Source organism: Schistocerca cancellata, chromosome 9 (genome assembly GCF_023864275.1).
Source record: "Schistocerca cancellata isolate TAMUIC-IGC-003103 chromosome 9, iqSchCanc2.1, whole genome shotgun sequence".
NCBI lineage: Eukaryota > Metazoa > Arthropoda > Insecta > Orthoptera > Acrididae > Schistocerca > Schistocerca cancellata.
In genome coordinates this window covers 500,818,842-500,846,144 of record NC_064634.1, presented here as the reverse complement: position 1 = coordinate 500,846,144, position 27,303 = coordinate 500,818,842, and the positions used below count along the sequence as shown (strand labels likewise).

At 42.9% G+C, this 27,303-nt stretch overlaps 1 protein-coding gene across 1 annotated transcript; it reads right to left on the bottom strand.

Annotated features, from left to right (window-relative positions):
- Positions 1–2,153: 2,153 nt before the first annotated feature.
- LOC126100201 (protein NipSnap) lies at positions 2,154–27,303 on the bottom strand. The gene is made up of 5 exons (XM_049910761.1): positions 27,081–27,303; positions 26,720–26,902; positions 26,477–26,639; positions 26,131–26,398; positions 2,154–2,816 (listed from the first exon to the last, which is right to left on the bottom strand). Exons 1-5 carry the CDS (start codon positions 27,152–27,154, stop codon positions 2,668–2,670), a joined length of 837 nt encoding a protein of 278 aa, XP_049766718.1. The 5' UTR covers positions 27,155–27,303; the 3' UTR covers positions 2,154–2,667.

Below are 27,303 nucleotides of genomic sequence, written 5' to 3'. Positions count from 1 at the left end.
GCATTAATTTACGACAAATGTAGATTATATACACTCCTCCTGAAAAGGAAAACTAGATGTAATATGATATGTCACCTATAATATGTGCTACAGTAACTGAATTACAAACGATGATTTGTTACAGAATTGCTTATACACACAACTATCTTATTTCTGAAAATTCTCAAAAATGTATGTTTGTTCATGTTGATTGATAATACACTGGAATTCATGGTGACATATTCATTGATAGTAGCTATAAATCTCAAATGCTGATTTGCTACAAAGTCTACAACACTTGCAACTGAAGGAGAGGGGAGAGGTGGGAGTGGGAACACTTTTGTAAATGTCAAAAATTTCTAAAAGAACAGAATTTACCACTTGGTAGAGCATTTGCCCGCGAAAGGCGAAGGTCCCGAGTTCGAGTCTCGGTCGGGCACACAGTTTTAATCTGCCAGGAAGTTTCATATCAGCGCACACTCTGCTGCAGAGTGAAAATCTCATTCTGGAAACAGAATTTACGTTTAGGCCAACTATTGACACTATCAGTATGAATTTACTGTGGCACAGCAAATGTTCGAAATTTCACAATATATCACAATACCCACGGGTATTGACACAATAAATAGAAGACAAAAGAAGTGATACTAAAATATTTGAATCCAGAATTTCAAATTGGCACGTGGTCTCCCAAAAAGGAAAATTCAAAAGGAGACATGTAGAAATGAACGAGCAAATCACACATGGTGATTTCTGAACTGATGTGCTGAAGATGAACACTGCAGTGTCAGTTTACCTCAATCAAAATTACAAAAACTGTGCAGCATCAACAAAGCAAGTCTTATGCTTGGGGCAGCTAACAATACAAAGCAGAGCATAAGGCAGAAACAAAGAGCCAAATAAAAATTGTCTGTCAAGCAAATAACGTGAACTTCGTACAGGCTTTGTCCCCCCTGCATGTACTGCCAACAACATTTAACTGGGTGAGGTCATACAAGATTCAAAGCTTATTTTTTTTCAGAGTAAACATGATACTCGGGCATTCATTCCTTAGTTGGGTGGACTGCTACTGTTACCTATGTTTTATAAAACATAATCGAACAATGGAAACTCCAGGTAGGAATGTCAGCAATGTAGGAAAAAAGACTGATTGCTACTCACTGTAAGGAACACACGGTAAATTGCAGACAGGCACAATTAGAAGACACTTACATACAGCTTTCAGCCACAGCCTTCATCAGTATGAGAGACACACACACACACCATTCATACACACAAGCAAGCACACCTAACGCCAACTCCAGCATCTTGGGGGCTCAAATGCAACTATCATGTGGAAGGTTGGGGGGGGGGGGGGGGGGGGGGGAGAGAGAGAGAGAGAGAGAGAGAGAGAGAGAGAGAGAGAGAGAGAGAGAGGGGAGTCGGGAAACATGGGTGGACGCATTGACAGAGGGTGGTAAATGAACAGGGTAGGGGAGGAGAATAGGGAGGAGATGATAGGAAGGAAACACTCGGGTGTAGGGTGTTGGGACAGTATGTTACTGTAGGTTGAGCCCAGCCACAACCTCCTGACACTGCACCTGTTGGCATTCTAATCCCTGCACACTCCACCAGACAGTGTTCATCTCTCTCCCCAGCCATATACTACTATCCCTTCCCCTTCCCCGCCTTCTCCAGACTGCTGCTTGCGTCCCACAGTGTATTGCATTCAGCCCAAGGTGCTGGAGTTGGCAGTCGTGTGTGCATGAGATGTGTTTGCTAGTGTATATGAATGGTGTATGTGTCTCTTTTACAGGTGAAGGCTGTGGGCGAAAGCTTTATGTAAGTGTCTTAATTGTGCCCATCTGCAACTTAATGTGTCTTTTTTATAATAAGTACCAATCTGTCTTTTCCTACATTATTTTTATAAAAACATTCTCATTTGTCAAGAAAGGGGAGAACAGATGAAAAGAGATTAACAAATGGTTTACAAATGATCCGAAGTTTCAATGAAGCATTAAAAAATGTTTGTATCTCCAGATAACTGACAACTGTCTTAATCTGACCTGAAATATCTGTATTATCTGTACTTGAACAAGAAAAAGTTGGTTGCATAACTTAACAGACACCTTATCCATCAGTTAAGCATTACAATATTATCACATTTTTTCCATGAATAACTGCAATTGTGGCAATTTTCTGTTATTTTTAGTCTATAACTTTTATTTATAGAGCTATTTCAATTTCTTATTACATTTCATGGCAATATTTGTACAAACACACAATCTAAGAGGAAAGTAACTGTTTCAGCACGATACATGATGCCATAAAAATGTTAAATCCATTCTTTTATGACTATACATAAAGAATCAAAGATATTAAAATATAAGCATTTCAAAAAGTTAAAAGATGATAAGAAAGTACAAAGTAACAAGCAGGAAATCTTAAAACAGAGTCAAGAATTCCATGGAGAACACTGATCACTACATCACTTTGGTATGGATACATTTCACTGTTTCATTTACAAAACATATTTACATGGCAGGATACAACATGATCCATTTGTTTATCAGATTTAAAAACTGAAGCATCGGTCTAAAAACCAACAATTCAAGTGCCACTTCCTACAAATGCAACTCGACTTTCCTTCTCGAAGTATGTGCCCACTCCGTACTCTCATTTCATACTACAGCTACCAAAAAGCATTGATTACTTTGTTGGAGAGAATTCTGTAGGCAGCAGAATTCTCGTATGCATGTCGCGAATGAGTGGCACAGTATATGCGACACACTCATCCCACCCAGGTGATCTCCAAGCGGCCTCTCTGGTTTCTTTGCGTGTCTGCAAGTCTTTGTAGCCTGAAAATATTAAAGAACATTTCTGTAGTGTTACACCACTAATAGTAAATAATACTTTATCAAAATTCCACTACCACGAGCGAGAAGCACACTGTACAGTACAGCTTCAACTCGTTACATCACGAGTTGCAGCGTCTCAATTGCTCACTATGCTTGTGCCAAACTACTAAAATTCAAAATGTGATAAATTCTGTTCATCACCTTCAACTACACACGATATTCAGCGTGAAGCAATTCAAATAGTACGCTAGTGGAGGCTGCAAAATTCAAATGGATACAGGGACAACATCTAAAGTTTCAACATTGTAATTTAGGAGTAAACGAGATCACTCCACAAACATCAAAGCTGTCAAGTCACTGACAGGTACGTACGAAAGAGAACGAAAACTGCTAGCTTTTGGAGAAAGTCCTTTGATGAGCTACAGTACCAGCTGGACTTTAGTGCGGTCATATTGGGTGGGATGGGCAGAGGGAGAGCTGGGAAGCGGGATGAAAGGCCGGGATGAGTGCAAAAATTCTCTCTGCACACTATCACATTTTATGTTGTTATAATTTAACTGGTACAAAACACAGCAAAATATTATCAAAATTTTAGACTTTTTGCTGTATAATGGCTTCACAGTTAAAGTGGACTCCCACAACTTAAGTTGCTGTACCATTTTTAATGAAAATTATCCCCCCGCACAGCCTAGGGACACAAGTTCACATGCACCACGTCATAGGAGGTCAGTTCAAAAAATTCTGGTACACTCGTAAATTTCCGCCAATGGTGTGTTGCAGTGAAATTAGGTTGGCATCCCTGCACACACCTGTGTTTAATGTGTACGTCTTTTAGTTACTGTTCACTGGTGTATTGAGTAGAACATTGTGTCACACAGTTTGAGATGGCATAGTTAGAGGAAGACCACATCTGCATTAAATTTTGCGTGAAACTCGAGAAAACTTTTACAGATACACACCACATGATGCAGGAAGCCTACGATGATGAGTGCCTAAGCCATACTCTGTGTTATGAATGGTTCACACAAATCAAAAATGGCTCGACAGAAGTTAAAGATGACCCTTGTTCAGATACCTACCAATGACGCTCATGTCAGGAATGTCAATGAAATTATGTGTGCCAATCAAAGACTGACAGTCCAAGAGATTGCAGAAGAGAGTAACTTTTCAGTTGGATCATGTCACGAAATCCTGACAAAGCAACATGGAATACAGCGTGTTCTCATCAAGTTCATCCTATGGCTCATAAGATGAGACCACAAAGTGTATCAAGCATATGAGAATGGGATGTTCCTCAAGAGAATCATAACTGGTGATGACACATGGGTCTACGGTTATGATGTTGAGTTCACAGTTCAATCTTAACAATGGGTCGAGACAGGTTCTCCAATACAAAAAGCTCACCAGGTCAGGTCAAATGTCAAAGCCATGCTGATAGTTTTCTTTGACAATGAAGGATTCGTTCATCTTGGATTCATGCCGCAGGGAAAAATTGTTAATCAGAGGTACTATTGGGACGTCTTGTGATGCCTGTGAGAAAATGTGAGAAGGAAACGGACTGAAACGTGGCAAGACAATTCATGGCTCTTGCATCACAATAACGCACCCGCACACTCATCCCACTGGTGCGTGACTATTGCACAAAAAACAAAATCATGGTGCTGCCTGCCTCATCCTCCGTACTCAGCAGACCTGGCCTCTGTGGACTTTTTTTAATTTCCAAAGTTGGAAACCCTATTGAAAGGATGAAGATTGACGATAGACAAGAAAATTCGAAGACTGTGCTTCACGCGATCCAGCAAGAGGCACGCCAAGACTGCTTCCAGGGTGGAAATGGCGTTGGGAGTGGTGTATCAATTGTGGAGGAGTGTGTATCGGAGACTAAGCACAATAAGTAAAAGGAAAGTGTCGAAAAATATTGTGGGCAAAGTTCCAGAATTTTTTGAACAGACCTCGTACATGTAACAAAATCCCAACATCTATCATCTTGATGCTTTTCAAAGTATTATTCTTCACGAGAAGGGAATTCTCTCTCAACTTCTGCAGCAGAATGGCGCTCTACTACAGTCAGCTCAATACGAAGCTTTGGCTTGAGCCAGCAGATTTTAATTCACAGTACTATGCAAGTGCACCAGCTAGTTTAACACTAGAAAGACCGTACTAGTCAATCTGACTGGTGAGCGTTGTTTAACATCTAATGAATAGCATATGTTATAATTTATGGGCCTTATTTTTCATAACTTTTAATATACCTTGGTGGTTTATGATTCCTGTAAAAGATGAATGTCTATTACAAAAACTGATTATTTAAGGATATTTACCTTAAAGAACCACAGCCAGTCATTCTGACATTTCATGTCTGTAAAAAAATTTTCATCCGCTTGGCTTATTTTATTTCATCATTGTTATCTCCTTCCCTCTCTCTTTTTACATTTTTCCTTATTTAGTGGAAGAGTGGACGTACTTTACTCTGTACTCTATCAATACACTGTTGTGTTCTGCAGAAATTTAGTGCTACTCCTCATTATTATGGTGCGCCAGTGTTTTCATTCAGATGAAGAATTACTGAATTATGTGAACAGTTTACCAGAAGAAGGTACTGAAGGAGAAGATGTTTTTGAATGTGATTAATTGGATGATAAAGATTATATCAGCCCCACAAAACAGAACAAGGCGAATCATCAGAGTCAGAACATGAATATCGAGAACTTGGTCAACGACATATGAATAACCCAGTGCTTATGCATTCAGTTCCAGTGGCATTACAAATTCCTACTCACAGCAGAGGGAAATATATTTAGGGTGTCACAATGTATTTGCAGAAACTCCTGGGCCAATGCTAAGGAACTTATAGTCGCAGGTAGTTACTCGAGTGCATGGCTGAATATTAACAGATAATATTCTACAGAACATGAAAAAACTTAACAGGAATTAAAGCCCAAGAATTTATCCAGGATGACGTATTTTATATTGCCCAATTAGAAGCTGCCATATCTGTAATGTATGCCCATGGAGTGTATGGATGAACGAGTTTCCCCCTGAAACTTCTGTGGTCTCAAGTGTGGGGTCAGCATTTTTTTTCTGTCACTATGAGAAGAAATAAGTTCATAGAAGGTATGCGATTTTTAAGATTTGATGACTAGCATACTCGTGCTGAAAGACTCAAGACCACAGACTTCACTGCAGCTATCCCAGTCTGGAATTCATTTGTAGCTATCTGTACCCAGAACCATACAACAGGTGCATATACAACCATAGATATCAATTCTATCCATGTGAAGGTCAGTGCCGCTACATACAGTACACGACTAATAAATGAGACAAATTTGGTTTGAAGCTCTGGCTTGTCATAGATGCCAGTAGTAAATATATGGTGAATGGATTTCCTTACTTGGGTAAACAAAGTGAAATAACCACTAACCTACCATACCGGTTGCAGAGCATGTTGTTACCTGTCTCGTGCAACCTGACACTTTGAAAGGAAGAAATGTTAAATGTGACAATTTGCTCATAGCCAAACATTTTGCAGAGTAGCTGAAGTAGGAGAACACAACCATGTTGGGTACACTGAAGAGAAACTGAAGAGACGTTCCCCTTTTGTGAAGTCTACTGCTGGACCTTTGTATAATACCATTTTATACAAATCTGGTGACACAGCAATTACTTCCAGCCAGGGGAAGACCAAAAACAAGTTGTTCTATTAAGCATAATGCATCAGTCACTTGCAGTAGATGAACAAAAACAGAAGAAACACCCTGAAACTATGAGCTTCTACAATTCCACTAAATTTGGAGGTGATATTCTGGACCAGATATCTCATCTGTACACTGTCAAGTTTGGCTGCCGCAGATGGCCTATGCACGTATTTTCCATCATCTCAGACCTTGCTGGAATCAATGCCTGGATGCTTTACAGAGAAACAACAGGAGAAAAAGTTAGATGGCAAATGTTTCTTTTCAAATTAGCAGAACTCTCCTCTGTGTATGTACAATCAAGAAAAGGACCTGTTCATACATTGATTATAACCATTGAAATATGTAAGGTACTGGTACAGAAGACCTACCAGATAGGAGGATGCAAAAGTTCAAACAAAAACCAAAAATCTGTGTGTGCAGTGCAAGACATTCATATGTGGTCCGTGTGCTGGAAGTGTTCAGTCCATGTGTGCAAAAAGTTTTGGAAAAGATGGTGGCTTTGATTGAAAAGATGTCACACAAGGAAAAAGTGTTATTTTCTAGTCATATGTGTCCATTTTTCTTTATTTTCCATACTATATTTGATATTTTGATTAGTACAAGTCATACAGATGAAAAATATTATTGCATAACTACATATTTATATGCATATGAAAGTTTAGTTTCAACTTATTTTGTATTTACAATGTATTGTTTACTTCAGTCTTTTTTATTTAATTAAATATACTTTTTATTGAAATTTTTAAGCATAACACATTTGTACGATAAGCACAATGCACTACTGACCAGGACACCGTACTGAGTAACTTAAGAAGTAGAACTGAAATAAAGAAGAAAAACTGCACCAGTCAAAATGACCGGCAGCAGTCCTAGATAGTTTGCTAATGCTGGTCCTCCTAGTGTTCTACCACCAGAGTAATCGCACATATATTCAACTGAGCAATTTCCATATGGGTCACACCCATATGAGAAAGATTTCTGCAGAGAAGACTTCAAGAAAATTACATACTTTAAATCATAATAGTGTGTGGGAGGGGAGGGGAGGAGAGAAGAGGGAGGTGGAGGGAGTGACAGAGGGGTTGAGAGCAGGGGAGGGATGGGGAGGGGGGGGAGGGAGAGAGAGAGAGAGAGAGAGAGAGAGAGAGAGAGAGAGAGAGAGAGAGAGAGAGAGAGAGAGTGCCCCGCGTTGTTGGGTGAAGTGTGTGCAAGAACACAATACACTGGATATGGAAGAAGTTTTTTGTCTTGCTTTAGAGTGCAAAAACAATTAGGGTCGTATGTGCCTATGTCAGAACCCTAGAACACAGATGAAAATAAAGAAGAAAGGGGTTTAAAAGTAACTACACATTAAGCCCAATTGAAGGAAGGAAAGACAGCTAAAAACAAGCATTCAGAAAAAGATCCATAAAATATGCCATAGAGAAACAGAGGTCCTGAACTAAAGATTAAATGTCCTTTGTCATATTGCTACGACTGATCAAAAGCAAAACACTTTCAACAGCCTGTGTGTTGTATGCTTAAACAGCTGATAACACAAACGATAAACAAAAATTGGATTGGAAGTGGTTAAAAAAAGGGCAGTCTGCCAGGAAATGTCAAACTGTGAAAGGTTGAGAGCAATGAGCACAAAGTGGTGGGGGAGCACCACTTAAATGGCAATGGCTAAAAATATAGTGCCCAATACGCAACTTAGCTACAATGATCTCCTCATGGCGAGAGGGCCGACAGAAGGTTGTCCAAACTGCTGGGAAAGGTTTAATTTACCAGAGTTTATTCCCATGAAGGGAGGACTGGTGGTGACGCCAAATTTGTACCGCTTGCTGACAGACAGCAACACAGAGATCGAAGGGAATGGAGAAACTAGTGGGAAGCAGCATCAGCAGCCTCATTTCCCATTAGACTGACGGACCAGGAACCCACATAAATATCACAGTTGCTACATCAAGAGTCAGCAACTGACATACTTCCTGGACCCGTTGCACTAATGGATGGACGGTGTACAGCACACAGACGCTCTGAAAGGCACAGGGACTTGGAGCAGAAGACGCAATTATAAAGCCTGTATCTCCAGATGTACTGCGTGGCCTGATACAGGGTGAAGAGTTCTGCTGTAAATACTGAGTAGTGTTCCAGAAGCTGATACTGAAAAATGTCAGCACACCCAACACCATGATCAGACCAAGAGCCATCAATGTATACAAAAGTACTATCAGAGTTCATGTGAAGGTCGTGAAACTTATGGTGATAGAGTGAGCTGGCGTAGCGTCCTTAGGAAGCAAATTATGGCCGAGGTGAACACAGGCTGCCGCAGGAAGGCAAGGCGGTGAAGGGTTCACACCCACCGAAAAGTGGCAGGTAGCTGGAGCAGGAGCTGAAAACGAACTCCTACAGGTAACAGACAAAGGGATGCGCCATATAACGACGATAAAAGGAGTCATCGAAGAAGGAGGCATAGAATGGGTGGGAAGGCATGGCAGACGAACGACATGTGTATCTGCTGAGGAGGAAGTCACGGCGGTATGACAGTGCTAGTTCGGCAGCTTCTGCATACAGATTCTCAACCAGGCTAGTGTAAGAGGTGCCAATGGCCAAACAGATGCCACAAAGGTGGATTGTATTGAGACTGTATAAAGATGGACACATGTGCAGATGCATAAACAAAACACCCATAGACTAGTTTCGATCTGACAAGGGAGCAGTACAAACAGAGGAGGGTTGTCCGATCCGATCCCCATGAAGTATCGCTGAGGACACGTAGGACATTGACTGACCGTGTACAATGGGTGGCCAGGCAAGACTCTTGGGAGGACCAAAAAAGTTTCCTATCGAGCACGAGCCCCAGGAATCTTGTATTTTCAAATGGAAGAGCAACAGGCACAAGATGTACAGACCGTAAGAAACCAATTGCCTTGCCAGAAATTCATACGAACGGTTTTGTCAGTGGAAAAGTGAAAGCCATTGTCGATGCTCCACAAGTAAAGACGACTGAGACATTGCTGAAGACACCGCTCAATGAGATGAGATGAAAAAATCTGTCAATGAAAAGGGAGCCAAAGATGCCCAGTGGGAGGCAGGCCATAACAGGGTAAATAGCGATAGCATAGAGAACGATGGTCAGGATGGATTCCTGAGGCACACCATTTTCCTGATTAAAGGTGTGCGACAAGGCAGAACTGAAATTTGAAAATTCGGCCTTTTAAAAATTCCTGAAGAAAATGGAACATGCAGCCATGGAAGCTCCACATGCAGAGAGAATCGAGGATACCAGTCCTCCAGTAGATATTTTAGGATATCTCTGAATCGAAGAACACAGCCACAGTCTGGTATTTCTGCAGAAAACTATTCATGACATGGGTTGACAAGGTAACGGGATGGTCAACCGCAGAAAGGCACGTTTGAAATCCACACTGCACAGTGTTGATTAAATTGCGAAACTCAAGCCACCATATCAGCTGGGCATGAATTGCACATTCCATCACCTTGAGAACATAGCTGGTGAGAGAAATGGGGGCAATAACTTGAAGTAAGGTGTTTTTGGCTTACTGGGCTTAGGTATGGGTATGACAGCGGATTCACGCCAGCATCTGGGAAACGTGCCCTCTGCCCAGATGCAATTTTATTTATGAAGGAGAAAGTGCTTTCCCGCAAGACAAAGGTTCTGCAACATCTGAAGGTGAACATCGTCTGGCCCTGGGGTGGAGGATTGGGATGAAGTGAGAGCATGATACAGCTTCCTCATAGTAAAGGCGGCATTGTACCACTCACGATTCTGAGAAGAAAAGGCTATTGCCGGGCCTCCTCCATTTGTTTCCGAAGGAGGGAGACAGATTGATAGAGGGAGGAGCTAGAAATCCCCACAAAAAGGTGGCCCAAGGTGTTGGAGATAGCAATAGGGTCCACTACGACACCATCTGCTACTGTCAGGCCACAAATTGGGGAATGGATCTGGGTCCCACAGAGCTGTCGGAGGTTGGCCCACACAATGGAAGAGAGTGGAACTTCTGAAAGAACTAATAAACAAAATCCAGCTAGTTTCTTTTGCTATCCCGAAGAATGCGACGACACTGTGCACGCAATTATTTGTAATGAATGCAGTTTTCTATCTTATGCAAGGAATGGACCATTCTGCATCAGTAAGGAAAACTGTAGTATATTCTACCTGGTCATCACAACTGGGGAAATGTTGGGCATCGAAGGGCGCCAGGGAGGATTAAAGCCTCCAGTCTGCTTTAGAAAGCTGCCATTTTGGAGCGCACGTAAAAAGGGTAGGAGTGAGCAAACTGATATCACATGGGAAATGGTTGCTCGAGTAGAAGTCAGAGAGAACTGATCATTCAAGACAATGGGCAAGCTGGGCAGTGCAGAAGGATAGGTCCAAATGTGAATAAGAGTGCGTGGAGTTTGAAAGGAACGTGTGCTCCGGTGTGTTAAAGCAGATGAGGCTAAATTGACTGAGAAGGTCAGTCAAGAGGGAACCTCTCTGACAGGTTCTGGGAGAACCACAAAGGAGATCGTGAACATTAAAGTCACTGAGCAGCAGACACAGGTGAGGGAACTGCCCAATAAGCTGAAGGAAGTCTGCCCTGGCGACATCTAAAGATGGAGGAATGCCAATGGTATAAAGGGAAAAGGTCAAGTGAGGAAGGAAAATGCAGACTGCAATAGTTTGGAGCTGGGCAGTCAGAGAGATATGTTTACTACGAATGTCATCAGCCATAAGTCCTCTTTGTTGGATCTAAGACCGCGAATGTTCCAGTGGAGAAGAGTCATGACAAGGAAAGAGGAGGAGGAGCAAAAAAATGAAGGCAGGTCACATCGGCGGAAGAGAGAAATGCATCTTATAGCAAGAACAAGTAGGAATCCTGTACTGGTTGCACACTACAAAAACTACGCAAATTTACTACGAAAGAATATTAAAAAGCAAGGAACATCCACATAATATCAGGAATCAGTAATTCTTAGACAACAACCTAAAGGCCATACGGAATGTATTACAATATGTAGTGTTGGTTGGTTTGTGGGACTGAAGGGACCAGACTACAAGGGCCATCGGTCCCTTTTTCCATGAACTTTAAACACCCACAAAGAATAAGAACAAACAATGGAGATGACAAGAGATGACACAGGACAAGAAAGACACAGACAGAGACCAGAAAAAAAGGAATTCAAATCACACCGATTGTGACAGTGGTTGGCCGACCAAAAAAAACAAAGGAAAAGCCAACCACCAAGGAATGTACTAAAAACCCCAGTCTAAAATAGTAGGCCAAAGGCCAGACTCAACACAAAAGAAAAAGGACAAACACTTAGATCAAGTGATAAAAACCCCCTGCACAAATAAAACTCAAAACTAAATCTGCCATCGCAACATCATCTGATAAAAAGTGCAGGAAGTGCATCAGGCAGCCCAAATGTCTGCTGGAGCGGAGTTAAAAGCAGGCAGTCCAATAAGATGTGGACCACCGTCAAAGCTGACACGCAGCGACATAAAGGTGGGTCCTCGCGGTGTGTTATCCAGGTGTGGCCAATGCGCAGCCAGCAGAGGACAACAGAGTCCTTGTGAGAGACTCACAAGGAGGAGCGCCACACACTGATAGCCTCCTTGATGGCCCAAAGTTTGTTGGATGAAGGACGGGTGTGCCATTCTTCACCCCAGGTGTGAAGTACCCTCTGCCGCAAAACTGACCTGAGGTCACTCTACGAAAGGCCAATCTCAAAGGCTGGTGCACCGACAGCCTGTTTGGCCAGCGTGTCAACACGTTCATTCCCCAGGATGCAGACATGACCCGGGGTCCACACAAAGACCACAGAGCAGCCGCAACGGGCAACAGTATGGAGGGACTCCTGTATAGCCATCACCAGACAAGAGCGAGGGAAACACTGGTCGATAGCTCATAAACCGCTCAGGAAGTCACTACAGACAATGAAGGACTCACCTGAGCAGGAGCAGATGTACTCTAGGGCATGAGAGATGGCGACCAGCTCAGCAGTGAAAACACTGCAGCCAGCCGGCAATTAGTGTTGTTCATAATGATCCCCTAGAGTAAGAGCATAACCGACACGACCAGCAACCATCGAACCATCAGTACAGACATCAGAGCCTTGAAATGGGACAAGGATTGAAAGAAAGCGGGGACGGGGGCCTCAGGAGGGACTGAGTCCTTAGAGCCTGTGCCAAATCAAGCCGAAGGCATGGGCAGGGCACACACCATGGGGGTATACGCAGAGGGGCCCAGAAAAAGAGGTGGAAGAGGGAAAACCTCAAACCCAGAGAGAAGAGCTCTGATACAAACCAGGATCGTACACCCTGACCAGGACCGCCGTTCTGGAAGATGGACAACTGACTGAGGGAACAGGAGACGATACCTGGGATGCCTGGACAAGCTACAAACGTGTGTAGCATAAGCGGCCAGTAGACGTTGGCGCTGGAACCGCAATGGAGGGACAACTGCCTCCACAAGTCTGCTGTCGACAGGGCTTGTCCAGAAAGCTCCAGTGGTGAGTTGGATCCGGCTGTGAAGGATGGGGTCAAGCAACTGCAATGTGGAAGGTGATGCCGAACTGTAAGCCAGGCTCCCATAATCTAGACCGGACTGAATTAACACCTGGTACAGCCATAGAAGTGTAGACCAATCGGCACCCCAGCTGGTGTGACTCAAGCAACGAAGAGCGTTAAGATGCCGCCAGCTCGTCTGTTTAAGCTGCAGAATATGAGGGAGCCAAGTCAACCGGGTATCAAAAACCAATCCCAAAAACCACAGCAAGAGGTTTGCCGTCAAGATAAAGCCATGGCTCAGGGTGAACAGCGCATCGCCGGCAGAAATGCATAACGCAGGTCTTGGCAGCTGAAAACTGAAAGCCATAGGCTACAACCAAAGACTGCGCCTTGCGGATAGTGCCCTGCAGCTGTCGTTCAGCAGCTGCAATACCAGTGGAGCTAAAGTATAGGCAGAAGTCGTCAGCATACAAGGAAGCTGAGACAGACATTTCCACCGCCGCAGCGAGCCCATTAATTGCAATTAAAAAGAGGCAGACACTCAAGACAGACCCTTGCGGTACCCCATTCTCCTGAACTTGGGAGGAACTATGGGAGGCCGCAACAAGCACAAAGAAGGAACGAAGCGACAGACAATTTTATATGAAAATCGGGAGTGGTCCCCGAAGACCCCAACCATAAAGCATAGAGAGGATGTGATGTCGTATCGTATGCCTTCCGCATGTCAAAGAAGATGGCGACCAGATGCTGATGGCGGGCAAAGGCCATTCACATGAGAGACTCTAGCCACATCATTGGCCAGAGGGGGCCCTTATGGAACCCACCCTGACACGGAGACAGAAGCCCCCGAGAATCAAGTAGCGAACTCAACCTCCGGCTCACCATGCGTTCGAGCAACTTACAAAGAATGTTGGTGAGGCTAAGGGGACAGTAGCTGTCCACCTTCAGTGGGTTCTTGACAGGTTTCAACACGGGGAGTATGATGCTTTCCCACCATTGCGACGGGAACTCACCCTCAACCCAGATACGGTTGAAAAGGTCTAGGAGGCGTTGCTGGCAGTCCACCGAGAGGTGTTTGAGCATCTGACAGTGGATGCGATCTGGCCCAGGAGCCATATCAGGGCAAGTGGCTAGGGCACTTTGGAATTCCCATTCACTGAACAGAGCATTCTACGATTCAAGGACGCATGTGTGAAATGAAAGGCTCCAACGTTCCAACTGCTCTTTCAGGGAGCGGAAGGCCAGTGGGTAATTCGCATAAGCGGAACTCTGAGCAAAATGCTCCGCTCAGCAGTTTGCTATTGTGTCGGAGTCAGTACAGACTGCTCCATTCAGTGAAAGAGCAGGTATGCTGACGGGAGTCCGACAGCCATAGAGTTGCCTAATCTTGGCCCAAACCTGCGGTGGAGAGGTACGGAGGCCAAAGTTGGAGACATATCTTTCCCAGCACTCCTGCACGCATTGGCAAATGAGGCGGTGGGCTCGCACACAGAGCTGTTTACAGGCACTGAGGTGTGCCAATGAGGGATGCCGTTTGTGACGCTGGAGTGCCCGTCTGTGATCTATAATCGCCTCTGCGATCTCGGGCGACCACCAAGGCACAGTCCTCCGCTCAGGGGACCCAGAAGAACAGGGAATGGCAGCTTCTGCAGCAGTAATGATGCCGATGGTGACCAAGTGAACCACCGCATCAATGGCATCATTGGAAAGAGAACCAATAGTGGCAATGGAGGTGAACAAGTCCCAGTCAGCCTTATTCATAGCCCATCGGCAGGGGTTCCCAGAAGAGTGACGCTGTGGTAGTAACAGAAAGATCGGAAAGTGGTCACTACCGCACAAGTCATCATACACACTCCATTGGACAGATGGTAATAGGCTAGGGCTGCAGATTGAAAGGTCGATGGCTGAGTAAGTGCCATGTGCCACACTGAAATGTGTGAAGGCACCAGTATTTAAAACAGAAAGGTCGAGTTGTGCCAATACTTGCTCAATGATGCTGCCTCAGCCTGTTGCCACTGATCCACCCCACAGAGGATTATGGGTGTTGAAGTCGCCCAGGAACAGAAAAGGTGGCGGCAATTGGGCTATCAGCGCAGCCAGGATATGATGCAGGACATTACCATCCGGTGGAAAATAGAGACTGCAGACAGTAACAGCCTGAGGCGTCCACACCCGAACAGCGATAGCCTCTAAAGTTGTTTGTAGAGGGACAAACTTGTTGTAAAGAGAGTGAAGGACGTAGATGCAGACGCCACCAGATACTCTCTTATAAGCTGCCCGGTTCTTATAACATCCCCAATAGCCACGGAGGGCGGGGGGTTCACATGGCTGAGGAAAGGGTGAAGCCTGAGAATTTGTCGGAGCTCAGCAAGATGGTGGAAAAAACCAATGCAGTTCCACTGGAGGATGACTTTGTCCATGGCCGAGAAAGGTGTGAAGGGACCGAGGAGGCAGATTACACCGCTAGGTCACCTGCTGCCACCGACTGAGTACCAACGAGAGCGACATGCATCATGTCTGAGGGACCAGCGAGATCTAGGTCCTCAGCGGACGCCAGAATCTCCACCGCATCCTCAGACGCAGAGCTTGTAGGTAGTGGTGCAGTGGGTGCCACCGCAATTTCCTTGCCCATAGGGGTCTTCAATTTCAATTTCTCACACTGTTCCTTTGGTTGCCCTTGCTGGGAGGGCTTCTGTGATTGAAGAGGACTGCGACCACCCCACGACCGGCTACCTGGGGCTTCTTCAGCGGGTGTCTGGTTTGCCACTGGTAGGAATCTGGGAAGGTAGTGACCCAAGGGATCCCTTCCTAGCGAGAGAAGCCGAAGAAGACTTACGATTCTCCAGCTTAGAAGTGGGGAATGGTGTCTCCGATGGGGGGCGGGGGAGGGGGGGGGAGTGCCCCCCACCATCAATGGGGCAGGTGTGGTCCTTTGGCTCTGAGAGCTGACTGTATGTGGTGCAACGGATGGAGCTGTAACAGAAGTGACAGTGGCGGCATAATATGACGTCATGCGCACGGGATGAAGCCGTTCAAATTTCTGTTTAGCCTCAGTGTAGGTCAGTCAGTCCATGGTCTTGTATTCCATTATTTTTCGTTCCTTCTGTAGAATCTTACAGTCCGGCGAGCAAGGGGGATGGTGCTCTCCGCAGTTGACACAGATGAGAGGTGAGGCACAGAGTATCGGGATGGACGACCACAATCACGACATATGAGGCTGGAAGCACAGTGGGAAGACATATGGCCGAACTTCCAACACTTGAAGCACCGCATCTGGGGAGGTATATATGGCTTGACATCACAGTGGTAGACCATCATCTTCACCTTCTCGGGTAATTTGTCACCCTCGAAGGCCAAGATGAAGGCACCGGTGGCAACCTGATGATCCCTCGGACCCCGACGGACACGCCGGATGAAATGGACACCTCGTCACTAAGTTGACGTGCAGCTCATCATTGGACTGTAAAAGATCCCTGTGGAAGATAATGCCCTGGACCATATTTAAGCTTTTATGGGGTGTGATAGTAACAGAAACATCCCCCAGCTTCTTACAAGTGAGTAATGCCCATGACTGGGCAGAGGATGCTGTTTTTATCAAGACTGACCTGGACTGCATTTTTGACAAGCCCTCCGACTCCCCAAACTTGTCCTCTAAATGCTCTACGAAGAACTGGGGCTTCATGGACACAAAGGATTCCCCATCACCTCTCGTACAGACTACATATCGGGGCAAATACATCTCGCTGTCATACATAGCCTTTCGTTCCTCCCATGGTGTGGCCAGGGAGGGGAACAATTTGGGGTCATACACGTTTGCATTAAAGTGAGCCCTTGAATGCTTAGAGACTGCTGGTGGTTGGCCACCAGCAAGAGAAGATATGCCACGCTTCATTGCGTGTCATCCATCCTGATGCCACCTACTACGACCAAAGACCCTCCCCACTGGCGCCACAGCAAGGGCCACCTGGCAGTATGGCCTTTGCTAGGAATCCCAATGCCCCAGGGAGATAGGCATACTCCTTGGCATATGTGGGGAGTTAATGGTGCAAGCATCAATAGAACGATCCATGTGTTGTCAGGGGGCTACAACCAACAGATTACATGGCGGCCCCACCACAATGGACTGGCTAACGTGCTGGATATTAGGTGGCAAGTGGTCCGTGGTCGTCGTCAGCACAGAAAGAGACACTGCTGAGTGCATGGCGGAAATCACACCCAGGAATGTATCCTCGTCCAAGAGATAGAGAGTGAGCGGGACTGCAATGCAAAGGCAAATAAGCTGGCTAAATGTCTCAATGCACGATGGACACAATGCACCAAGTAAGGCGTCCTTCTCCAATTGGCTCCCTCTTCAGAATAATTTTGAGATATGGTGGTCAAACCCAAGAGTGGACCATCATACAAGGGCCGAAACGTTTGAGACTCCTTTTAGTCACCTCTTCCGACACACTGAAATACCGCGGGCCTATTCTTACCACCGAACCCGCAGGGGGTAATGTATAGTATAGTGTATGTGACAGGATAACAAGCCATGAAGGGAAGGGCTATATATGATGAGTCACAAATATCAAATGTACTAAAAATCATTTCTTAAATATAGCAGAAAGCATAGGGACAAACAGTTCAAGATAAAAATCCCAACAGTATGTTGGGGGAAGGGTGAGGGGGGGACCTAAAATTTAATCATATGAAGGTACCAACAACCTCTCCTGAAATTAAGAAAATAAAAGGTTATCTTTTCACTAACTCAAACCATTTTTACAGAGAGACTGAAGTATGCCATTGTGAAAGCCCTCTGAGAAAGGTGATAGAGATGTCAATAACTAGCATCCTGTTTCACTGCTGTCATTTTCCAAAATATTTGTGAAGGTGACATATTTTAGAACCGTGCTTCACATTAGCAACAATAATATCCTCAGAAAAACACAGTTCTGGTTTCAGAAGGAATTGTCTAATGAGAATGCCATTTACATATTCAACCACCAGATTTTACATGCATTAAAAATAAAATAGTACTGGTTGGTATTTTATTTATGTTACTTATGTAAGTCATCTGACTTTGTGAATAAAAATATTCTTTCCAATAAATTGAAGTTTTGTGGAATTGATGGTATAGTTAGCCAAAGTATAGTGCCATATACATGCAAAAGAATGTAGAAAGTTGTGCTTGGTAATTCAACCAAGGTACTGTAGTATGGGTACATAATTCAGACTGGAAGAAATCATGCATAGGGTTCCCAAGGCTAATCTTACTCTACCATTGTTCCACATATAAGTAAACAATCTTCAGTCTAATAAACAATAAACAGAATTAGCTCTTTTTGCAAATGACAATGATGTAATCAATCCAAGCATGCATACAGAATCAGAAGAAATGGTAAAGAAAGTTCTTAAAAGTATCATTAACTGGTTGTCTGCGAATGGTCTCATCCTAAATTTTAAAATGACAACATATTCAGTGCTGTGCAGATATGTGGCAAAACAAAGGGTAAAGTGAAAAACAAAGAAACCAGTTGGTGGAATGATAGAGTAAAAGATGCAATTAAAAAATGTAATATGGCAAAGGAAAACATGTAGTTTGAAAAAAAAAAAAAAGAAATCAGAACCAGGGGCTCATACCAAAAGATGAACACAAGTTGACAACACTGGAGAAGGAATACCGACAAAAGAAACTCCAAGCAAAGTGAACCGTGAAAGAAGAAAAGTAGGAGATCTGGGAAATATTCACCCAGAAACTAGAGCAGGATAGCAAAGGGAAACAAAAACTGCTATATGGGTTATTGAAAAGTAGAAGATCTGATAGAGAAGACAAAAAACTGATTGAAACAGAGGATGGGGATATCATCAGGGACATGGAAGGTATCAGAGAAGAGATTAAGAATTATTTTGAAATATTACTGAATGGGGAAGGCGCACAAGAAAGTGACACCAAAGTCTTTGATTCAGAGGAAGAGCAGGATCCAATCTCTTTGATAGAAACAGAGATTTCCCTGAAACAGATGAAAAGTGGGAAGGCAGCTGGAATAGACAAGTTGACAGTGGACATGGTTAAAGCTGCAGGAATCCATGGAATACAATGGTTACATCGTGTGCAGTGGTGGTATGGAAAGAAAGTGCTGGATGAACGGAAAAAAGGAATAATAATACCATTGTTCAAGAAAGGTCGTAGAAAGAAATGCACCAACTACCGAGGAATCTCACTGTTATCACACTGCCTTAAGATAATGGAGAAGGTCACAGAAAAAAGATTGCGGAAAATTCCAGAACACCAATTAGAGGAACAGCAGCATGGGTTCAGAAGTAATAGGGGAACAATAGATCTCATTTTCTTCCTCCGTCAGTTAATGAAGAAATAAAGGAAAGGACTTGATAGTAGTATTCGTGGATTTAGAAAAAAGCATATGACAGTGTACCAAGGGATAAAATATGGGAATGCTTGAGAAAACAATGTTCCTGATTCATTAATTAAAAAAGTCCAGATGCTGTACAATGGTTGTGAGAGCAGTGTACAAGTAGGAGGTGGAAGATCAAAACGGTTTAAGACAAAGAGAGGTGTTCAGCATGGCAGTTCACTCTCCCCTTCACTCTTCATTACACTTATGGACACAATCATTAAAGAAATCAAGGAAGAAGAAAATGAAGATCTCAAAGATTTTGTTTTTGCTGAAGACATTGCCATTTGGGGAGAGACGGAAATGGAGGTTCGGAGGAGACTAGATTACTGGAACACAAAAATTAAAAAAATCAAGTTAATTGTGAGTAGGAACAAGACAGTGGCAATGAAGATGAGCAGGACACCCACACCCTGTCGCATCATACCGGAGGAGGAGAAGGCTGAATGTGTGAAAAGCTTCAATTATCTGGGTAGCATCATACCACGCGATGGAAGTTCCAAACTAGAAGTCTTAAACAGAATAACAAAAGGATCTAGCTTCTTCCACCAAGTACGAAATCTAATCTGGGACAAGGAAGTCCCTCAAAGAGCCAAACAGCCATGTATAAAACTTATCTCCTGCCAATCATGATGTATAGTCTAGAGCAGGGGTCTCCAAACTTCTTAGTCTGCGGGCCAAATTGACTCCTCCACGAAGTCATACGGGCCATGATCTACCTAGTGGGATTAAAGCACCCTAGCACTCCATGATCACTGTAATGTAACGCTGAAGGAAAGATGAAATCACAAAAATTTATGGTTCTGGGAATAGCTAACACTGAAACAAACTCCGATTTTTATTTAATTACATAATTTTGATTGGTGGACGTACCTGACCGAAATTCTAGCGTATTTTATTCTGGCGAATTTCACCGACAAAAAAGTATGTCACTGCACGTTCTTCACGAAAGCGTACTGCAAAGTTAACGAAATCTCAAAATCATTGTTAGCAACACTATTACTGCAAGACGAAGAGGTAGAGAATGTCAATGCAATGTTATTTCAAGCGGCGCAACAATAAGTTTAGTTATGTAGTCTTGTAGTGAGTGGCAGAGCCAGAGCATATATTTGATAGCTCCGTTGCGTGATTATGTCCGACAATGTTGCGGTGTATTGGTTGCGATAGGCCTAGAAACTCAATTGTAGGCAGTATAGGTACCACCTCAAATATCTGGTGGGCCAGATACTGGGGGTGGCTAACGGGGGCCGGTATGCCGGCCCTCACGGGCCGGATTCGGTCCGCGGGCCGCAGTTTGGGGACCCCTGGTCTAGAGGCCGATGTCATAAATAAGAGTGTCAAATACAAGCATGTAAAATGCAGTTCCTTACGTCAACTCTACAAAAAACTAGGAGAGGCAGAGTCAGAGATAATTATGTAAGGAGAGACCTGCAGGTGACACTGACTACAGAGGAGAGAACAAGTGCTTTGTGATTGAAATGGTTTGGTCATGTGAAGCAAATGCACCCGATTTGAACCCCACGCCAGTACCTGGAGATAAAGGTACCAGGAAGAAGACCAATTGGGTGGCCTAGAAAGAGATGGACAGATAAGGTTAAGGAAGATCTCAAGAGGAGAGGAGTAATATGGGACATAGTGGAGAGGAGCAATCTATACCAGGACAGAAACCAATGGAAGCATATCATTCACAATGTTCCTATCCAGCTAGCTGGAAGGAAATCCTGATGATGAAACATATTCAGTTCTGCATGTCTAGGAGTACTTAACCAATTATAAGTGTGACACAAGGTGAGGAAATAATAAACAGGGTGGGGACTTCAAAATTCTTAGGTGCACATATTGATGAGAAGAATTTGAAACTCCTAAAACAACTTACTTAAACCATATTTGCAGACAAAATCATTGCAAATCTTGAGGTGGGGGCTGAGGGGGGGGGGGCGGGAAGGGAGTAGGGAGTAGGGAGTAGGGAGAAACCAGTAAGTCTTCTCACATAACGTGTATCCACAGGACATGTGGCCTGTAATTGAAGAAGTGTCATGATGATCTCTCCATTGGCAAAAGATTCCGGAATAGTCCCCCATTCGGATCTCCGGGAGGGGACTGCCAAGGGGGAGGTTACCATTAGAAAAAGATTGAATACTCAACGAAAGGATAACGTTCTACGAGTCGGGGCGTGGAATGTCAGAAGCCTGAATGTGGCAGGGAAACTAGAAATCTGAAAAGGGAAATGTAAAGGCTCAATCTAGATATAGTAGGGGTCAGTGAAGTGAAGTGGAAGGAAGACAAGGATTTCTGGTCAGATGAGTATCGGGTAATATCAACAGCAGCAGAAAATGGTATAACAGGTGTAGGATTCGTTATGAATAGGAAGGTAGGGCAGAGGGTGTGTTACTGTGAACAGTTCAGTGACCAGGTTGTTCTAATCAGAATCGACAGCAGACCAACAATGACAACGATAGTTCAGGTATACATGCCGACGTCGCAAGCTGAAGATGAACAGATAGAGAAAGTATATGAGGATATTGAAAGGGTAATGCAGTATGTAAAGGGGGATGAAAATCTAATAGTCATGGGCGACTGGAATGCAGTTGTAGGGGAAGGAGTAGAAGAAAAGGTTACAGGAGAATATGGGCTTGGGACAAGGAATGAAAGAGGAGAAAGACTAATTGAGTTCTGTAACAAGTTTCAGCTAGTAATAGCTAATACCCTGTTTCAGAATCACAAGATGAGGAGGTATAATTGGAAAAGGCAGGGAGATACGGAAAGATTTCAATTAGATTACATCATGGTCAGACAGAGATTCTGAAGTCAGATACTGGATTGTAAGGCGTACCCAGGAGCAGATATAGACTCAGATCACAATATAGTAGTGATGAAGAGTAGGCTGAAGTTCAAGACATTAGTCAGGAAGAATCAATACACAAAGAAGTGGGATACGGAAGTATTAAGGAATGATGAGATACGTTTGAAGTTCTCTAACGCTATAGATACAGCAATAAGGAATAGTGCAGCAGGCAGTACAGTTGAAGAGGAAGGGACATCTCTAAAAAGGGCCATCACAGAAGTTAGGAAGAAAAACATAGGTACAAAGAAGGTAGCTGCGAAGAAACCATGGGTAACAGAAGAAATACTTCAGTTGATTGATGAAAGGAGGAAGTACAAACATGTTCCGGGAAAATCAGGAATACAGAAATACAAGTCGCTGAGGAATGAAATAAATAAGAAGAGCAGGGAAGCTAAGACGAAATGGGTGCAAGAAAAATGTGAAGACATCGAAAAAGATATGATTGTCGGAAGGACAGACTCAGCATACAGGAAAGTCAAAACAACCTTTGGTGACATTAAAAGCAATGGTGGTAACATTAAGAGTGCAATGGGAATTCCACTGTTAAATGCAGAGGAGAGAGCAGATAGGTGGAAAGAATACATTGAAAGCCTCTATGAGGGTGAAGATTTGTCTGATGTGATAGAAGAAAAAACAGGAGTCGATTTAGAAGAGATAGAGGATCCAGTATTAGAATCGGAATTTAAAAGAGCTTTGGAGGACTTACAGTCAAATAAGGCAGAAGGGATAGATAACATTCCATCAGAACTTCTAAAATCGTTGGGGGAAGTGGCAACAAAACGACTATTCACGTTGGTGCGTAGAATATATGAGTCTGGCGATATACCATCTGACTTTCGGAAAAGCATCATCCACACAATTCCGAAGACGGCAAGAGTTGACAAGTGCGAGAATTATCGCACAATCAGCTTAACAGCTCATGCATCGAAGCTGCTTACAAGAATAATATACAGAAGAATGGAAAAGAAAATTGAGAATGTGCTAGGTGACGATCAGTTTGGCTTTAGGAAAAGTAGAGGGACGAGAGAGGCAATTCTGACGTTACGGCTAATAATGGAAGCAAGGCTAAAGAAAAATCAAGACACTTTCATAGGATTTGTCGACCTGGAAAAAGCGTTCGACAATATAAAATGGTGCAAGCTGTTTGAAATTCTGAAAAAAGTAGGGGTAAGCTATAGGGAGAGACGGGTCATATACAATATGTACAACAACCAAGAGGGAATAATAAGAGTGGACAATCAAGAACGAAGTGCTCGTATTAAGAAGGGTGTAAGACAAGACTGTAGCCTTTCGCCCCTACTCTTCAATCTGTACATCGAGGAAGCAATGATGGAAATAAAAGAAAGGTTCAGGAGTGGAATTAAAATACAAGGTGAAAGGATATCAATGATACGATTCGCTGATGACATTGCTATCCTGAGTGAAAGTGAAGAAGAATTAAATGATCTGCTGAACGGAATGAACAGTCTAATAAGAACACAGTATGGTTTGAGAGTAAATCGGAGAAAGACGAAGGTAATGAGAAGTAGTAGAAATGAGAACAGCGAGAAACTTAACATCAGGATTGATGGTCACGAAGTCAATGAAGTTAAGGGATTCTGCTACCTAGGCAGTAAAATAACTAATGATGGACGGAGTAAGGAGGACATCAAAAGCAGACTCCCTATGGCAAAAAAGGAATTTCTGGCCAAGAGAAGTCTACTAATATCAAATACCGGCCTTAATCTGAGGAAGAAATTTCTGAGGATGTACGTCTGGAGTACACCATTGTATGGTAGTGAAACATGGGCTGTGGGAAAACCGGAACAGAAGAGAATCGAAGCATTTGAGATGTGGTGCTACAGACGAATGTTGAAAATTAGGTGGACTGATAAGGTAAGGAATGAGGAGGTTCTACGCAGAATCGGAGAGGAAAGGAATATGTGGAAAACACTGATAAGGAGAAGGGACAGGATGATAGGACATTTGCTAAGACATGAGGGCATGACTTCCATGGTACTAGAGGGAGCTGTAGAGGGTAAAAACTGTAGAGGAAGACAGAGATTGGAATACGTCAAGCAAATAATTGAGGACGTAGGTTGCAAGTGCTACTCTGAGATGAAGAGATTAGCACAGGAAAGGAATTCGTGGCGGGCCGCATCAAACCAGTCAGTAGATTGATGACAAAAAAAAAAGTCTTCATTGTACTATGAGAACATGTGCTGTAAGAATAATATATACTGCTCACCAGCAATAATTTTGTAGACATTTATTTAAGGAATTGGGCATTCTGACTACTGCTTCGCAGTATATTTAATCCCTCATCAAATTTGTTGTAAATAATGCACTACAGTTCAAAAGGAACAATGATGTACATAATTACAATACCAGAAGGAAAAATTACATTTGTTACTCCAAACTAAGGTTGTCTTTAGCTCAAAACGGAGTGCACAATGCTGAAATATAAATTATTGATCATTTACCAAGCGATACAAAAGTCTGACAGACAGCAAAATAAAAAATTGAAAACAAACTGACACAGTTTCTCCTTGACAACTCCTATTTCACTCAAGAATTTCTATGACTAAAGTGTAAAAGGTGGCAAGTAGGAATTACCAACTCACATTTTTATATCTCCTCCTCCTCCCCCCATCCCCCCCACACATCATTATGGTCCAATATGTAAAATGATCCTCAGAACATGTGATGTCAGTTTAAAAATTGTATTTGCTGATGACAAAAGCATACTAATCAAGACTCAAATGGCAGCCAAAGAAATCTACAGGTGGTTCACACCTAACAGTGAGTCAATCTCACACAGACATATTTAGCAATTTCAAACTAACAATAATTAGCTCTTTGCATCAAAGCAGATGTTAATGTCATTGACTAAATGAAAAACACTGCATAAAATTCTTTGGGATCCAGTTGGACAAGTAAAAATGGAGTCAAAGCACAGACAACTTAATCAAGAAGCTCAGTACAGTGTGTTATGCACTTAGAAGCTTCTTTTTAACTGTGTTGTCCTAAAGACAAAAGTACTAGCTTATTCTGCAATTTTCGCTCCCTGTTTTATGGAATTATGTTCTAGGGCAGTGTACCTAAAGTGAATAGTGTGTGTGTGTGTGTGTGTGTGTGTGTGTGTGTGTGTGTGTGTTTTGATCAGAAGCGATAGTAGAATAGTGCATAAAGTAGATACCTACAAATCTTGCATACGTCTTTTTAAGGATCTTTGGATTCTTACACTCACTGCTTATTTTTTTCCTCATGATAGAAATCAGTTTAAACTGAATTGTGATATACAGTCACAATACAAGGCTCAACAACAACTTTGCCTGTTCAGAAGAGTAATGTACTCTTATTCAACAAGCTGCCATTCAACTAAACAGTAAACAGGGAATCCCTATCACTTCAAAAGAAAATTAAAAATATGTCTCATTCGCCACTCTGTCTACAAGTTATCTGCATATCTAGGTTGAGGGATTGAAAATTTATCTTAGCTACATGGCAAATAGCAGTGTTCTTTGTAAATATGCATGACAAGTAGTAATGTCTGTAAACAAAACTCAGTACTTAAGATGAAGGTACATATTTAGCAAAGTAAATAGAGAATGCAATACCAATCATGAACTAACTCTTAAGCATAGTCTATATGCCAACCAGTCAGTCTGACTTCAGTGTTCATAGTTTCCCCTAGCTGCTAAGGTGAATTCTGGAATGGTTTCTTTGATAAGGGCGTCTTCCACTTTCTGTCGTGTCTTCAAACTTCCTGAAATGTCTTCAACAAGTCGTATCCTACTTTGTTAATGTTTTATGTTTATATAATTTCCATAATGTACGTGTCATGACCTATAATGTGCCAAATGGCACAAGGACAAATAAATAAATGTAGCAAATGCATACATACACCAAAAATGATGTACATTGTACAGTCTTCCAATCTGTGAGAAAAAGCCTGCAAAGGGCTCATCATTGTTCCTGCGATAATTTATTGCTCTGGCCCAGTTGTTTCCCCACTCAATCATGGTACCTGGCTTCAGTCTGTAACTTCTAATCTCATAAAGATTTGGCCCATTTCGTGGACGGACTGGTGGCCAGTAACTAAATGCCAGGACGTATTGCAAGTGCCGTGATCGTAGCATCTTCCCTCTTTCCTTCTGCAGCCGCACAAATTCCTGAAATAACAAAGTTAGTAATGTTACACTGGAAACTGGCTTTTAAAGACACACAAACACTAATAATATCATACATACCGGATCTTGTAACAGTTCTTTCCTGGCTTTGTCTATACTTGTAAATCCACCAGTGTATCGCCAAAGATGTAAAGCTTGATCCAAATCACCTACAGTAACTGTCCAACTGCCTACTAATTCACAGGACAAATTTCTTGACTGTATTAAATCAACATTTTCCTTGCTGAAATAAATATTTAATGATCATACATATTTGTTAAATTAAACGTATTGTGTGCATGAAATTATAGGCCCTATACTTACTAGTTCTTTAGATAGCTGTCCACGGAATCTGGCCTCATGTTATGCGTCTGGAGTTCATAAATAACTTCCTTATCTGACAATAACCTCGAATGAGATTCTTTTGTTGGTTCGATTTTTCGTACCAGTAATTTGCTGAACCAACTTTCATTGCTGTCCTGATGTGTTCCGCTCGTTGATATAAGCCTGTCAATTCAGACAATTATCAGCAGTACCCGAAGACTCAAATACCTTTGACCTTGTTCCTGTACGGAGGTCTGCGAGATTATATTTACAAACAAGTAACAATTGAACTGGACACAGAGGTGCTCTGTATTATAAAATTCTGTGAGCACGCTCACTTGGCGCAATTTAGCTGTGTTACCTTGATGTAAGCGGCGTTATTTGCGTCCCTTTAAGAGAGGATAAACTTCTCACTTTCGCTAACGCCGCGGCCATGATTGCTCAGTCTAAGTACCCACAAGCAAAATTTGAGTGGCTGAAGTACCAATAACTTTGTCACGCAAAACTGATGTGGCGCACATGAATTACAATGTCGTTATCTGATTTAGGGCTGCAAAGGAAATGTCGTTCCGAGAAATTAAATT

What these genes read in the sequence shown, in the direction of transcription:
- LOC126100201 (XM_049910761.1), bottom strand. Translation starts at nt 27,154, where the DNA reads ATGGCCGCGGCGTTAGCGAAAGTGAGAAGTTTATCCTCTCTTAAAGGG. An exon ending in ATAACGCCGCTTACATCAAG is followed by an intron (nt 26,903 to 27,080) that starts GTAACACAGCTA and finishes CTGAATTGACAG; the next exon opens with GCTTATATCAACGAGCGGAA. An exon ending in CAATGTACATCATTTTTGGT is followed by an intron (nt 2,817 to 26,130) that starts GTATGTATGCAT and finishes TAATATTTTCAG; the next exon opens with GCTACAAAGACTTGCAGACA.